Genomic DNA, 16,643 nt, shown 5'->3' with positions numbered 1-16,643 from the left:
ATGACATTAAACTCAATGGTGTGAGGTGTTTGGAGTGCATTTAGAGAGGAACATTTGCTCATTTGTGTCCAGTACTATGGGAAAACTAACTTATTATGAACAGAGGGCATGGCTCAATCACAATCACAAGTTTGTGTTGATAGGTATAGAGCACTAAACATGAGCAAGTACTTAGCTAGAAGAAGCAAGCTGTGTTACAACAATAGTGACAGAATCAAGTGTCTTAATCTCATTGTATTTTTCCTAGTCATTCTTGTGTGTCATATAAGGGCTTTATGATGTCTTTATGTGCCTAATGCATGGTCGGTTACTGTTCAGAAAGCAGTTCAAACATTATCAGATCAATCAGAAGACAGAAACTTGTCTAGTTTAGCTGTTCCTGTCATTCATTCAACCACCTAGTTGCTTCTCTTTCAGGAAAAACAGGAGAAGTAGTCTTAGTGTTTCTAGATAACTGCTGACAGCTGCAAAGCTGGTTTGCTGCAAATGGCCAAATTACATCAGATGGAGGTTGCGAATCTTATGTACCATGAGCTCCTGAGAAATGTTCAATCACTTGATGAACTGAGAAAACATCTAATACAATGATACACAAGGCAGAACAGCTGTAGATACTATCGCAATCAGTTAAATGAGGTATCACAGAAACAGAGCGAGTCTGTAAAGGATTTCCTGGGTAGGATACAAAAACTAAATGTTAATATCTTTGAGATAACAGACAATAACGACACAAGTAGAGTTCTTCTGCAGAACAGAGGGTGTTACAAGCTATTTTGCAGGCTTTGACAGCTGATGCTCAAGAAAAGTATGCACAGAATTTTTAAGAGACACTACTAGAGCAATATACGTAGCAACAACTTTGGAGGAATTAAAATCCACTAACTTGAGTCTGTTATAGCAGAAGTGTTTTTTCCACTGATGTTAAATGTTACTGTATGGGTCGTTCATACCACATACAAAAGGACTGACATCAGCCACAATGTAAGACATGTGGGACAGACACCAAGAATGAGATTTTAGGTAAAGCATAAGGCATATGGGAAGGTTTGGCATGTGAATAGTCAAGCATTAGAGGACAACATAAAAACTGCATTTGTCCTTGGCGTCGCTGCCAGTAGCTACTTTGAAGAATGTTCCCACCATGATTCAACATTCATTACTAAGAGTTTTGTGGGGATTAAAGCTGACACAGTATACGGTGTATCTGTACAATATTAACATTTACATGTAAAAAGGATGGGGGAGGTTTTCAACAGATTACATTTATCACATCTTATTCTTAGCAATGAGAAGTGCCATTTTGTGCCACAAGAGGTAAATTTATTGAAACCTGTAATTATTCAGGATGGAGTGTAAACAGATCCAAGACTGGTGAATGTTTTACAGATACAGATCAGGTCACCAAATCTATATTGGAATCTATGAAGCACTTATGCCATTTGTGACATATTTGCAAGTTGAGATCAGGCTCACCGAATGATAGGGAAAATGATAAGGCACTTTGTGAATAGGCATCACAATGACTGGCACAAATAATTGCCGTACAACGCAGTGGCTTGTAATTCTAAAACTCAAGAATGTATAAGCCTATTGCCACAACAAGTGGCATATGGCTGAAAAATGCCATCACTATTTGAAGTAAGCAAACTAAAGGTGGGGAAAAATGGTGCCCCAATGTGTAATTTTGTAAAAAATATTCAGAGAGAAATATGGAAACCAGTGCAAAATGCCAATGCCAATGCCCTTGAACATCAGGAGACTGGTGCAGCAGAATTATATGCTACACAGTGTCACATGGATTATTGGGTAATGCTGTGATGCCCAGATATGCCAAAAAGGAAAAATGAAATTCATTACATGGAATAAAGGTCCTTATTGAGAAGACCTCACCAGTGAATGTCAAACTGCTGTTGTCATCGTGTTAAATGGTCATACATGTTGGATTTTTCTAAAGGCACAACAGACTCATTGCCACACTTGCAGCAATGCATGCTTCGTGCACAATATCATACACATCAATATCGAGACAACAGTGGTGTATTTGGACTTAAGTTTTTTGGGTTTATTTCTGGTGTGATGTACCATGTACCATGGGGAAAGTTATTTTGAGGATATCGTATATGTAGTCAACTTGGATAAATTTGTCATGCAGTCACAGTAATGTGGGGGTTTGTTGCATTTATGAGGAAACAACACATGACAGGAGCAGAGTTTCATTCACCGTGTGAGGAATGTAATTGTAGGTATTATTTTTAGATGGTAAGCTTAGGCCAAGAAGCAGAAGAGAACTATTGAGTGCATTCTTTATGAAGCATTTTGCTTAATTATGTTTCTGTTTCTTGAGTATGTGAATTTTGCTTAAGAAGTTAATGTGTGCATTCTCTTTTTGTGTTCATTTTTTGGTTAACCGTAGGAGTACGATTTTCCTTGGATGATCATTTCCATAACCCACGTTTGGATTGCTTTTTACTCTTTGGTGCTCTGAGTGACCTTATCCTGTGCAGCAGTGCTCTAGGGGAACTAAGGTAGCACATTATTTAGTGTCTTTAGGCAAATTATGTGATGTTTAGTTACAGATTTACACACTTTTTGCACTTAAGAAGATTTCTGGGTGCCATCTGGAAATGCCTATGATTATGTGTACAAGAGAGTGCAGATTATGGAATTCGTTACTAACTGATGAATAATTTATTCAGTATTTGGAAACACTTGAACAAAGTTATCATGTTTTTTGATTTTAATGTTCTTAATTTTTCTTGTCTGTAGTGGACTGAGGATCTCTTTTGTTTTGTTGTACACCTGAGATGATACATTTTGTTGTAAATAATTGTCTGTAGGGCAACATTATGATTGGTGTAGCATTATGGAGATTCTAATAATTGAGTGGTAGAGTATAATCCAGCCCCAAGTAATCCAGACCACCTCAGGGATGACTGAAGTAAAATTATTCTTAGAAGGAACAGGAGTGCCAGGATGCCCAGAAGACATCCTAGCGCCACAACTTGTGGCTGCTGTTGAAGCAGAAATGTTATAACAAAAGCCTTGTTCCAGCATGAAAGCAAGCTTGGTTACTCTACAAGGGACCTTGCTGCCAAGGCTGGAAAATAGTCGATCCTGCATAGTATGGGATCTGAGCAGCCACAGTAGTGACCTGGATTACACCATACTGGAGCCTGGCACTGCGCTGCCTCCATGGTCTATGTGACCAAAAGTGTCATTCTGTCATAACAGGGTCACGTCAAATGACCACACGTACTACCCTCCCTGGTCTCCCAATATCTGTCACTGACCGTAGCCTACATCATAAAGTACTTCACTCCAACTGTCAATCTGAAGTGGATCATCTCGTCTCACCTAAGCTAGACATTGCCTCCACTAGCCATGAACCAATGTGCCACATCTAGTTCTGATGCTGCCAGCAGCTGAACTGGTGCTTCCCTGCTGCGGAACTGCTGCTGGTTGACATCAACTAACCTCAGTCTGTCTTCCAGGTGTCCTTGGTTTGCAGTTCAAACTTGAGTGCCTCATCCACTAAGTCCACTGCAAGCTGCTGACTGTGTGTAATGGCATGACTGACCTACACCAGAGTGTCATGCGTGCTTGGCATCAACATGTCTAACTCAGTTCCACACCTCCAAGGCACACAGTCTTTACTGTTTTTACAGCTGCCTGCCTGGTCCAGTGGCTTCTGGCTGGTGGCCATCCCCTTCTGATGCATGCTGATCCAAGCATGCACTGCGACCCAGAGTCAATGCACACCACAGGAGGACTGACTACTATGGCTGTATAAATTCTGATAAATTAACCATGTTATTATTTCCGTTGTTCCTGGTAGCTGAGGAGCTCGTTCTTTACACCTGCTGCAATGTCTACCATCCTGCAATGCCTTTGTGACATGCTATGATGTGAATACCACTCAGAACATCCTGACCCTGCTACAGACAAAATGTCACTAGAGAAACCAGGAGTCTATGAAATTCTGAATGCAATATGAAAAATGTAATCCTTTGACATTATGACAGACTCAATTAAAACATTTCTATGGAATATGACAATATTATGAAAAGGATAGATTGTTACTCACTGTACAGAGGAGATATTGAGTCACAGACAGGTGCAACAGAAAGTGCTACACATCTGAGCTTATAGCCAAAATGTCTTCTTCTACAGTAGAAAACACACACACACATTCATCCAAAAACACAACTCTCATACACATAAGCACTGTCTCTGGCCACTGAGACCAGACTGCAGAAAGAGGTCTCTTGGCCAAAAGCTCAACAGTTTTTTGTTGGGCCTGTCTGTGACTCAATGTCTCCTCTCTGTGAAGAATATCCCCCTATCCTTTTAATAAATGAGTACTGTCATTCTGTTCACAATGAGAAATTTAAGTTCCACCAGAGATGCAGCTGATGCTTTTTGCAATAAATTCTTCAGTTAAATTATACAAGAAACTTGTCTCCCAGAACAACCTTACAACGCTGATGAACCATGAGTGTACTGAAGAAACATGCCCATCGTTTAGCTTTTTGGACCAAAGTGCATATTTATTTTCAATTATCCATGTTTTAATGTTATTTGTGCAGACTCTGGTTCACATTAAATAGGATCATTGTGAGCTTGCTGCATGGCTCATTCTACCAAAGGACCAAGCTTACAAAAAATGTTTTTAACCCTTTAACTGCTCTGGACGTGTTAACTCGCGCGCCTATGTACCTGTCCCTGTGCGCTCTGAATGTGTTTACGCACGCATAAACATGTTCAGAGCATACAGGGACAGGTACAAAGGCACGAACATTAACATGTCCAGAGCAGTTAAATGGTTAAGTCCTTGATTATAGTAGGTAAATTTGTTGCAGTAGAACTGAAATGTACAAGAGAAAATTGTAATTTATTTGTACATACCAATAACAAAATAAGTTCTTGAATTAGAGATGGCAAGTTTCTAAGTTATGTTGAATTTAATTGTCTGTATTTGTGTTCTTATAAATTCTTTAGTACATATATTGCTAATATGCAGAATTAAACTGTTGTGCTTTAATGTAAACATATCTTTTTAATGCAATCAAAACATGTATGTTTTACTGTCACATTCCATCACAGTAAATTGTAGAAGTCTATATTATTTAAAAATAGTAATAACATTTTCAATGCAAGTATGTTTTAAAAGCATGAAACACTAGGGAAAATCATATCACATGCCAATAATCACCTACTTAAAACTTCCAACTGTCGATTTCATCTTTATAAGTTCATACCATTCTGTCACAGGTTACAAAAGTAGTCTGAAAATACTCTTAAAAGAGATTAATTATTACCTAGATTTTATGAACTTCAAGTAAATACCCTTAAAACTCAAGAACACCTTTCATACAAGAGATAAATTCGAACTATTTATATCTTAAGTAATGTTTGATATTTATTAGGTTGTACTTTTTTTGTTTCTTGAATTAGGAAAAAGCCTTGTGCTGTTAAAGCGATAACATTTTGTATAATATTATCATATTTAACACGGTGGCAATTTTATGAAAAAGGCAGTGTTAATGGAGTTGGTAGTGAACTCAAAACAAATGGTATAGTATGTGGTTTAGAGCAGAAAAAATCAAGTTATGAGTACAAATATAGTCATAACTACATGTCAGATGCAGGTACAGTCTGCAGTCGGGTCCCAGCTACTGGAGACAGTGGCCATGCGTGTGTGTGTGTGTGTGTGTGTGTGTGTGTGTGTGTGTTCTATTTTGGAAGAAGGATTGGTTAGATGAAAGCTTAAATATTTAGTCATTTCATTACACCTGCCTGAAACTCAACACCTCCTCTGTGTGGTGTGTAGCACTATCCTTTTTGTGTTGTTGTTACTCCATCCTGGGCATTCTCGTGTTTCATAATCAGTATTGTTCTTTCTTGTCGACATCATAAGGAGACTATATTTGTACTCTCCTTATGATGTTGACAAGAAAGAACAATACTGATTATGAAACGCGAGAATGCCCAGGATGGAGTAACAACAACACGAAAAGGATAGTGCTACACACCACACAGAGGAGGTGTTGAGTTTCAGGCAGGTGTAATGAAATGACTAAATATTTAAGCTTTCATCTAACCAATCCTTCTTCCAAAATAGAACACACACACACACACACACACACACACACTCTCACACACACACACACACACACACGCACGCGCGCATGGCCACTGTCTCCAGTGGCTGGGACCCGATTGCAAACTGTACCTGCATCTGACGTGTAGCAATCTGGGATGGGTCTGGCAGTAAGGGTAAGGATGTGGCATGGGGGCATGGGGCAGGGAGTGGGAGGTGTAGCAGGATAGGGTTGCAGGTGATGATGTGCTGCTTGTGGCAGTCTGCAGGGATGTCATGGGGATAGAATGAGCTGCTAGGTGCAGAGTCTTCAGGCTGTGTTGGGGGCAAGGAAGGGGGGAAAGGGGAGCTGCAGAGTAGAGGAAAAGACTGTGGGTGCATTGGTGGAATAGGATGTATGTGTAATGGTGGTGGAGTGGGAGCAGGGAAAGGGATAGCTAGGGCGAGGATACAGACTAGCAAAGATTGAGGCCAGTGTGGTTACTGGAACAAAGGATGTGTTGTAACCCTCCCTCTGGCCTCTACCTTCATTAGTCCCTGTCCTCTCCCTACCTATCCTCTTACCTGCTCCCACTCCAGCGCTACACATGCTTTGTATTCCACTAATGCATCTACAGTCTTTTCCCCTTCTCTACATCTCTCTTCATCCCTCTTGCTTCTGCCCCCCCCCCCCTCGGTACGGCCACATGTATCTGCAGAGTCAAGCCCCAGTGCAACTGCCGTGTGTGTGTGTGTGTGTGTGTGTGTGTGTGTGTGTGTGTGTGTGTGTTTCCATTACATACAAATGATTTATACCAAGGATCAAGTCTCGCATTATAAGTCTTTTACACATCTATTCATGAAAGACACACTATACCTGACACACACACCCCATGCATACCTGCTCCCCCCCCCCCCCCCCATCCACATGCATACACATGCAGACTGCAAATTCTATGGAGTCACTTCTACACAATAATTTATAAAGAACATTCTAATCATCAAAAATGTATTTAAATTCAACTTTGCTGAATGGAAAATTCCAATAGTGATTCCCGAGCACACTTTAAACAACAAAGCCAATCAACAGGTGGGTGATGAACAACAGGTGGGTGATGAACAGATATTCATGTGGGTTCTATTGCTCTTGGTAAATCTGCAATCACAAAATTTATCAAGCACATCACACGACAAGTTCTAACAGATGTTGCACTGCAGGCAACGGACACAGTCCACTTATCATACTGATACAGGTTTTCAGATTTCTCCCATAATTTAATGATCATCTGATGGTGTGACATCATCCACAAGCAAACAGTTTATAGAATTTTGGTTGTGATGACATTCCAGCATGAGACACTGGAGTTGGTGGTTATATGTGCACGCGCTGTATGCTAGCTGGTGTGTATGAATGGCGTTTGTCTCTCTTTTACTGATGAACACTGTGGCTAAACAATTTTTGTAATTATCTTTCAATTGTGCCTGTGTGGAACTTAACATGTCTTTTTTATGGTAAGTAGCAATGTCTTTCCTACTACACTTGATATTCCCAACGTGAGACAAGACAGCCATTGCTTTCACAGAAAAATGTTTGTGGTTGGCTATGGAACCATGGTCATAACCAGCCATGCCACTGTTCATCCGAAGCAAATCGATGGTGGTGAATGTCTTTCTTCAGGGCACCAAAAATAGGGAAATCACATGGACAAAGATTGGGACTGTATGGAGAAGTATAAGGGCTTCCCAGAAAAACTTTTGCATTGTAGTCAAAACCAACTTCTCAACATGTTGTACTGCTTGAGATGAAGAGGTCCACACCTAGGAATAATAATGGTACCATAGGGAAGACACTGACTGTTTTGTCTCTTGTCAGATCTGTTTTAACAGTTATGATTATTTTTGAAATACACATTTTCTTACATTTTTCCATGTGTCTTGATTTCATTTCACTGTCCCTTGTACATGGTGCAATGTGTATTGCTCAGTTTTTTTTAACCATGAGATAATAGACACTACAGTTCTCACATAAGCTTGGTTATGCACAGAATTATAAATATTCATGGTGTTCTGTTTTCTAAATGAATGTCATTTTTAATCATCATAAAGATTTTACATTTGACTGGCATTTCATTTCAGAATGATGTGCACAGTATATAAGTAATTTTATTCTTCTAGTCTACTGTATAAACAGCATTCTAGTGTTATGGATTTAGGTATGCTTACATTTGTTTGTTTATTAGATGCCACTGATGATGTGCTACATGCCCAAGTACTGGCATGGCAGATAAATGTTTCTGAAATGCAGCTCATTGTGTATAATAAGATGTTCTTTATCAAATACATATAAACAGCAGAGCACCCAGCATACAAGATTCAGACAAATATGAAAGTAAAATTGACAACAGATCTTAGTGACCTGCCCTTACTTTTTAACATTCCCAACCTATCTTACCCTCCTTCCAAGGAAGGAAAACTTAGTTCTAAAAGCTAACAAGTGTGTCACTTTTAAGTGCGTCTATTGACAGTACTTTACTGGACGTAAGTACTAGCTGGCTATTTTGTCTCACAATCCATTAGCTTTTGTGGCTTAATTTTGCTTTGTAACTGTACACACAATCCTGTTTCATAATTACAGATCCATACTTTCATCTTACAGCTTTTAAGTGCTACATCAACGTGTCTCAAACAAAGTAGGAGATATATCACAACCTCATCTTAATCCACTGTTGATCCTCAACTCACTAATATTACACTGGGCATAAACATAAACCCTATATTCACCTACTATGTTAAGTGCTCCCTTCTTTCAGAAAATGTCAATTCTTAATCCTATATATGAGGTACTGGTATGTTAACCCTACTCCACAACACAATACCTATAACAAAATTATTTGCTACGGTCACACCAAATTTATAATACCCAAGAAATTTATTATTATAATGACTATTACTATTTATAGGTTAGTTCTAAGAGAATACAATTTTAACACATTTTTATTTTTTATCTGATCTTAGAAATCAAATATAACAATACAAGTCTACAAAACTTTGAGAAAGTATTCCTTACTAAATACTTAGTGAACAACTATGGCAAACAAGCATGGAAAAAAATATCAGAGGGGTAAATATTTACAAACAACATACCTCATCCACCTCCTGCTTAATATGCACATTCCAATCGGGGATGGAAATCTCTTCAAAAGTGCCAACCTACAACAAATTTGAAATTCAAATAAATCAAATAAAATGTGTGAAAATCAAATTTATCATAATTACTTCACTATTGGTAAGAAAACACACTCTATGAATTTGGAGATACAAAAATATTATGTAAAACGCACAATAACCATGTTGGCATTGTCAAACTGAGTTAGTGACTGTAATGAATTCGTCTATAGTATCTACTGAAACTACAGTCACGAGGATACATTCAAATAATCTAGTTTCCCGGAATTTTATTTAGTTTCATTACTACAGATTTATGACGTAATTAAAAGTACTTTGGAAAATTACTATTTCATAGTGTTTTGGTTGTGTGAGTGTTTTGGAGGGATAGAGAATGAATGGAGGTCATATGTAAAGTGAGAATGCAATATTTTGTTAAAACTATGTAAATGTACGCATGAGAAAGTTGTTGTGCCATAGGGGAATTTGTGACATATGTCTGAGTGAGCTTGATTTTGTAAAAGGCAGCCAGAAGTGGTGTTCAGTATTAAACTTATTAGTAATTTATTTTGTGGAAAGGAATCACATTTTGTTTTCTTTACATTTGATTTAGTATCAGAATTATGAAATTTATAGTCTAAATTATTTGTGGTTATATGGCTGGCTGACAGAAGTATATAAGTGCTCAAGATGATCTGATTGGCTGCTTAATGTACTAGCTAACAGGAATTCAGTATTTCCCAAGTGTTTGAGTAGGGCTCTGTGCCTGAGATCTGTGAGTGGAGATAGTCGTTTGGGAGCTCTCTTCTGGTAAACTCTTATGTTAAATCGTGCCAATCAAATTTGTACCAAATTTGTACCAAAATGAAGAAATGCACGTTTCATGTTGCTGATGAAAAACGAATACAGCATTGAGTATTCTATGAAAGTTTGAGCTTAGTGAGTGGTTTATTTTAGGAGACATTTGTGTGTGGACATCTCATGTCGTACATAAATTCCACATGGCATGTTTTGTGCAGATTACAAGACATTATGGTGAGAACTTCTTCACAAAAAGCCTACTGTACAACTGAATGTGTTAACTCGCAAGTACTCATGGGTTAGCGACTATATAGAAGGTTCAAAATATCGAGTCAGACTAAACATCTTCTGACTGCTTTCGGGTGTGAACTTGCAACAGATACAGACAGTAACACTACACAACTGATGTTGGGATATTAAATATAAACTTGATAGCCATTGACCATGTTTTAAAGACAATAAACCAACTTAAAATTTAGACATTTTTTAAATCCCAAATGCTTGATAGTTTAACTAACTTTCAGCTACTATCCATGGACTGGGTTACGTGGCTTTTGCGCGGTAGCTATTTAGACGAATTTTCATAAACTCTTATTTTGTCAGCTAAACCAGTATTTATCATCACAGAGTGAAAGGGCAGACAACTTGAAGTCTATCCAGGTAGGTGGACAGATTGTTAAATACATCATGACAGACCAACCTGCCCTGCTGCACCCTGCAAGAACTGAACATTTATATAGTAGCATCTACAGCAATTCCATAGACCAAGAAACTCTGACTGGGATTTAACCACTTGATATAGCAGGAAGTGCAAAAGATTTTATTACTTCATATCACCACGAGACCATGATTTTACTTCTCCAGATTTGATAGAAAATTAGCAGGCTTATCAAACATAAAGAGCCAGTTATACATAGCAATATTACTGATCACACATGTTGCATGGTGTGCAGTTGATCTCTAAAAGAAAAGCAGCATATGTTGTGTGGTATTTGCGTGGCAGATCTCTTTCAGAAGACATTTAATATGTCATAATTAAACAATTATCATCCTGTCATCACAGAGCAGAGAAGATTTCATCAGTGGTACAATTAAATGCAAACAAAATTTATGGATGTTGTTGGAAAGAGGAGGAAACAGGACATTTGCGCAAAGGAAAAAGTACCAGCCTGCTAAGTGTACCTACTCAAAATGTTGAAAAAAATTCACCTTTTTGTTTGAACACAGTACACACAAATTGACATACAGAGCTGGTATGAAGCTACAACTAGCAGCAACAATAGTTAGGCATTTTAAAACAAAGATGAAAATGAAACCATACATAATTAAAATTTCACAGAAACTGGAAAAGGAAGACTATATCGAACACATGAATTATGTTACAGCAATGTTGAAAACCGTGCAAGAAGAAACATTTGCTGAAAAACTCATGTTTAGTGATAAAGCAGTTTTCTACATAAGTGGTAAGGTTAACTGGTATAGCATGTGAATATAGGGTACAGAAAAGCCTTCATGTGTAACTGCATATCAGCATGACTCCTCAAAGAATGCATGATATGAAACAGATTATTGCTTTGATGTTTTCCCTGTGACCAAAGGGAGTTATACAGAATATCTCGAGTAACCAAGGGAATAATGTAGAACACCTATAAATACAATGTATCAAAATTTTCAGCTTTCTTGTACATTCTCTGTAATTCTTGTCAACATATAGCACTGTATAGGATAATTACAGCTGTTTGTATTTGCTTTGAGCAGTTTGCATGGTCCTGCATGCAAACTGATTACACATTCTACACCCTCCCTTCTCTACCATTATTCTACTGAATTGTTCAGTTTTCCTTAGCAATTTTAGTGCTAAAATTATATGGATATTAGAGAATTCTAAACTATGTACTTTGAGATATGGAACCAAGAGTTGGCAACTGGTATTTCTGGCAGTAAAACATACTGAATAATCATTCAATTGCACATCCTATTCAATCAATCCCAACATGAAGGAGAGCCTCCAGGGATGTGTAATGAGTTAACTTATACATGAACAGGTAGAAGCAACCACTGCTGCCTACTTCTGAAAAGTACACTAACAACGAGTTACAACTAGAGCTAATCTACTGGAAGTTGTAATTATGGTAATTAATCCCAATTTATTTTATACATCTATATTAGGAAAAAAAACATCTATTTGAAAAAAAGGCTACTGCTCCTCCTCCAATAGTACATAGCTGCTGTTTTTGTCTGATACTTCTGGCACAGCATTGCGTAACTTCACATGGACCAGAATCAGCTGTCTTTATAGTGGCAAAAATGGGCTATATCTAACACAAATATTACTGTTTCACATACTTTACATCTATGAGTCCAGGTATTCTGATAAATTGTTGGCTACAGATATATTCTTTTACTCTGTGTTTAAATATTTTACAATGTTCTACTTCCTCACTGATGCTCTCTGACAACTTGTTAGAGATTTTTGCACCAGAATATAAAACTCTGGTCTGAATCTCTGAGAGGGATACATTATCTGTATAGAAGTTATTTCTATTTTTAGTATTGTATTTGTGACCTGCTGAGTTCATCCTTAATTCACTCTTGTTGTTAAGCACAAATAATCCCAGTGAGTGTATGTATTGGCATGTACAACCCATGAATGGGGTTCTGCAAGGTGGTCATTTATCAGCTTTACACAATATTCTCACTCCATGATTCTCTAGAATAAACACTTTTTTTGCTGTAGCTTCAATATCCTGGAAGTTTATGCCATAGGATTGAATTGAAACAATGTACGCAAAATACGCTAGCAATCCTTTCTGCAGATCAACATAATGAGAGAGATTTCTGAATGCAACAGAGGCAGAAATGAGCTTCTTGATTAACTTATCCACATGCTGGTGCCACGTCAGTTTACTGTCCATGTAGATGCCCAGGAACTCCACACATGGACCCACAACAGTGTATGCCAATACTTTCTGTTCCTGGTAAGTCATTTTTAATGGTTTGGAAATGCAAAACCTGAGTTTTTGTAAGACAACAGTTTTGAAAGAGTGCTCATACATCACAGTCAAATTATATTATAGGTCAAGAACAGGAATGGACCAAGCCCCAAAACTTGTGGCACACTGTACTTAATGCTCTCCTACTTCCAATACAGTCTTACTTTAGAGCAACATTTGCTAAGATGAAATCCTGTAATCAGTTCTGAAAATACAATAGCATTCATGCAGGGGGAGTGCCTGTAAATCCATACCTGATAGATTTCCTAGTACAGTTTTGTGATCTACACATTCAAAGGTACAGGAAAGATCACATATCAATTACTGTAATGCAAGTGTTCACATACAGCTTGTCTTTCATAATGAACAATGGCATCCTACATTAACATTTGCGGTGTCATCTCGAAAAACAATACAAAATTGTATGTGGTGTTCCCATTATACAGAGTTCACCAGTTTCTGCAGTTCTTGACTGATTGTCAAAAAGGAACCATTGCTTGTTACAATAACTTGCAGACACACTTTGAACTTACACTGCATATAATATCCCAGCTGTGGCTACTGGAAATTTAGTTCTTCACACTTCCCATATACACTTTTTAAGCAGACATTTTGAGGTATCTCAGTTTGAAGCTAGATTCTGTATAAATAAGCAATAAAATAAACATAAGTCCATAAAAGACAAACTACTTCTTACTTCAAAGTCTTGAAAAGATTTTACTATACGAATTTTAATTTGTTGGGCAAAATACCCGTTGTTGTGATCATTACTTCCAAATTTGTATTTTTAGGAACTGGCGGTGACTCTAGATTTCTGAAAGGCTTCTATGACTTTCATTAACGCCTGCACTTATTGTTTTTATGTACTGGTGCAACTAACAAATCAACAACATACGCATTAAATGATCTGATCTGAGCACCTTGTCTAATGTTGATACAAATTATACCGGAAATGGTGGCCACACACATACTCATAACTTCTACCAGTGTACACACATGTTACGTACTTGTGCGATTCTTTAAATAATGAGATCTATCAATCCCATATTCAGGGTGTATACGCGGACAAGGAAAAAAAAGTCCTGGATTATTACCGGATTTCCCCCAGATATCCTGTTTAATAAGTATACTTTTTCCCAGGCGAAAATACACTTTTCCTGTGCTAAGTGACAGTAGGTTTTCTGTAGACTTTTCCCTCAGAACTGTAAAACTTATCAATCCTTTGAACGGTTAACATTTTCTACACTGGCGTAGAACTTCCCAGAAAAAAAGAATGGGGGAGAGAAGTTTTGAAAATAATTTTGAAGAAAGAAAAAGAGAAGTTTTGGAAAGACCTTTGATGTGCAGCAACATATATGCTGTATATTTTCGTATTACGAAAGTATAAATTCAAATTTCACCAAACACAGCACGTTCGTTCCCAGAGCATTGAAAATTGAGATTGTGATGTCCCTTTGTAAGCCAGTCGTATCTCATGCCACGTGATCTCGTCAGCCGATGACAGCAGATATGCAGAGCACAGAACCCATGTTACAGTCAGCCAATAGCAAGATCACTGTTACGTAGCGCAAACACACAAAGAGGAAAAGTTAATAGTTTACATTAATATACATAGTATAGCTACAAGAAAAGCTAAGCTTTCACTTATAATATGGTCTCTAAGATTAATAAGCTACAAAAGAAGCTAAGCTTTCACATGTAATAGTGATCTTTTTCGTGTGTGTTATACTTTAAGATACATCACACAAATGCGCCAGTAAATTTAAGATAATGACATAAATGTCTGGTCTTCTGGGCTCAAAATACTTGTAAGTGGCTGGTCCTCAAAGTGTACAGTTTTAAACGCTTTATGATTTAAGAAATTCATCCCACTTTCTCACACATAACATAATTCAACTTGGAAAAGAAATTTACTTTGAAAGTAACGCTTTTTGAACCACCATTCGCAATACTACCCCAAGACTGTCAGAAATAGATTCAATTTAGCAGTTGCCAGAGAGCGTCAGAAAACAGGCATTATTGCACATGCACAGCTGCCGTGTGTAGGATGTCTGCATGTTTGTATGTATAAAGCACTAAGAGAGCTTACATTATGTCATAAAAGAAACTGCACATCAGAGGATACTCCAAGAACATCAAAATTTCGTAAAACATACTAAAATGTGTAATTCGGCTTGAAGTGCACATTGGTTTTTTCCAGATTCACAATGAAGTAGGTCCCATCTGATATTAAGCTTTTCAATGTGGTTTTTGGGATGTTAATGTTCTTGAAGTACAAGTACTGTTCTATCTTGTATTTGGTTCTTTATTACGACATAATGCCATACAGGGCAGAAGATGAAAACATGCACTTGAAATTCAGCGAACAGCTGGAACTAGCCAATACTGTAGAATGAAACTCTTCATTTTAAATAAATTGATTCCCTCAGCGGAAAGATCAATAAAGCCAAATTTCTTTAACAAACTGACAAAAATAACTTCATTGACCTGCAATGTGATTAATGCTTGACTGCTAATGACATGGAAATAAAATCAGAAAACTGAAACTAATAATATATTTTTGCCCTTCATAATTATGTGAATGTATTTTAATTTACTTGACAGCTCCCAGCCACCAAAATCCGGTTTGTTTTCGACGTGGGAGCTGTAAACCAAGAGAAAACAGAGAAATCACTTAATGCAAACATATGTCACGTGGAGACTAATCTCCTCTGCACTACAACTCGGACAACTCTGCGCATGTGCAAATCTGGCAGCTATGGTGTGCGAGAAAAATTTTTCTCGTTAGCATCTGGTTGCTTGCTGCCACTACCGACACAGCTAACAGCAACACTTCAAGGATCAGGAAGCGGGTGAGTCAACTGCGCATGGCATGAGCCCACTGGCAACTGGTCAAGCGAACCTAATGTAAATAGTTGTGACATCACACTCATAGAAAGCAGTTTATTGTTACAAATTATTACATATTCTTCGCCCTAAGGCCTTTGACATATTTGTTGCTGTAATGTGTAAAATTGTTTGCCTCAGTAAAAAAAACCAAATAATTATTCCCAAGAAAGACTCCCTTGTTTCTAAGAACCCAAGTTGTGCTTCACTTTAAACCTAAAGTTTTTGTACATCAGTGCTAATACAAGGTCTCTGCTGGTGTGTTATCATCCCTGTTCAGATACAGAAGCACTCAAGTCTGGTCTGCAAGGGGACCCTACAGACTGGTTCTATGTCAGTTTCTTCATTCCCATTGCATTTTAAGGTCAGTGCACTGTACTTGTGAATAAAACTCAAAAAGGACACTAAAGTTTTCCAAAGACTGTTTAGCACAACAATTTATTTATTTATTTATTTTTTTAACAGAGCCATTCACAGCTTGTACCTAGCATCCTTGACTTGTGATCACAAAGGTGGTGGTTTGATTCTTGTTAGACACATTTTTTAACTGTTACTCAAATAATACATATTATCAAACTGAGATGTTAATTATCAAATACTGCATAATACTTTTCCAATAAAAATATCAGCCGATACTTTCAGCAACTAATCACATGAAAATGCAAATATTCATAGCAAATCAAAGATAGGTACAAAAATGCAAAATAGCAAATAGAAAC

The 16,643-nt window shown here is 37.5% G+C and overlaps 1 protein-coding gene across 2 annotated transcripts in view; it reads right to left on the bottom strand.

Moving 5' to 3' along the window:
* LOC126426976 (uncharacterized) overlaps window positions 1-16,643 on the bottom strand; it is a 141,691-nt gene that overhangs the window by 85,231 nt on the left and 39,817 nt on the right. For both annotated transcript variants that reach the window (XM_050089133.1, XM_050089134.1), the window contains one exon: window positions 9,224-9,289. In XM_050089133.1, coding sequence (XP_049945090.1) covers window positions 9,224-9,289 — 66 coding nt within the window. The remainder of the gene's footprint in view (window positions 1-9,223; window positions 9,290-16,643) is intronic.

The sequence above is a fragment of the Schistocerca serialis genome, chromosome 11 (genome assembly GCF_023864345.2).
Source record: "Schistocerca serialis cubense isolate TAMUIC-IGC-003099 chromosome 11, iqSchSeri2.2, whole genome shotgun sequence".
In the NCBI taxonomy this organism is placed as follows: Eukaryota; Metazoa; Arthropoda; class Insecta; order Orthoptera; family Acrididae; genus Schistocerca; species Schistocerca serialis.
This window is presented reverse-complemented; position numbering and strand designations above follow the sequence as displayed.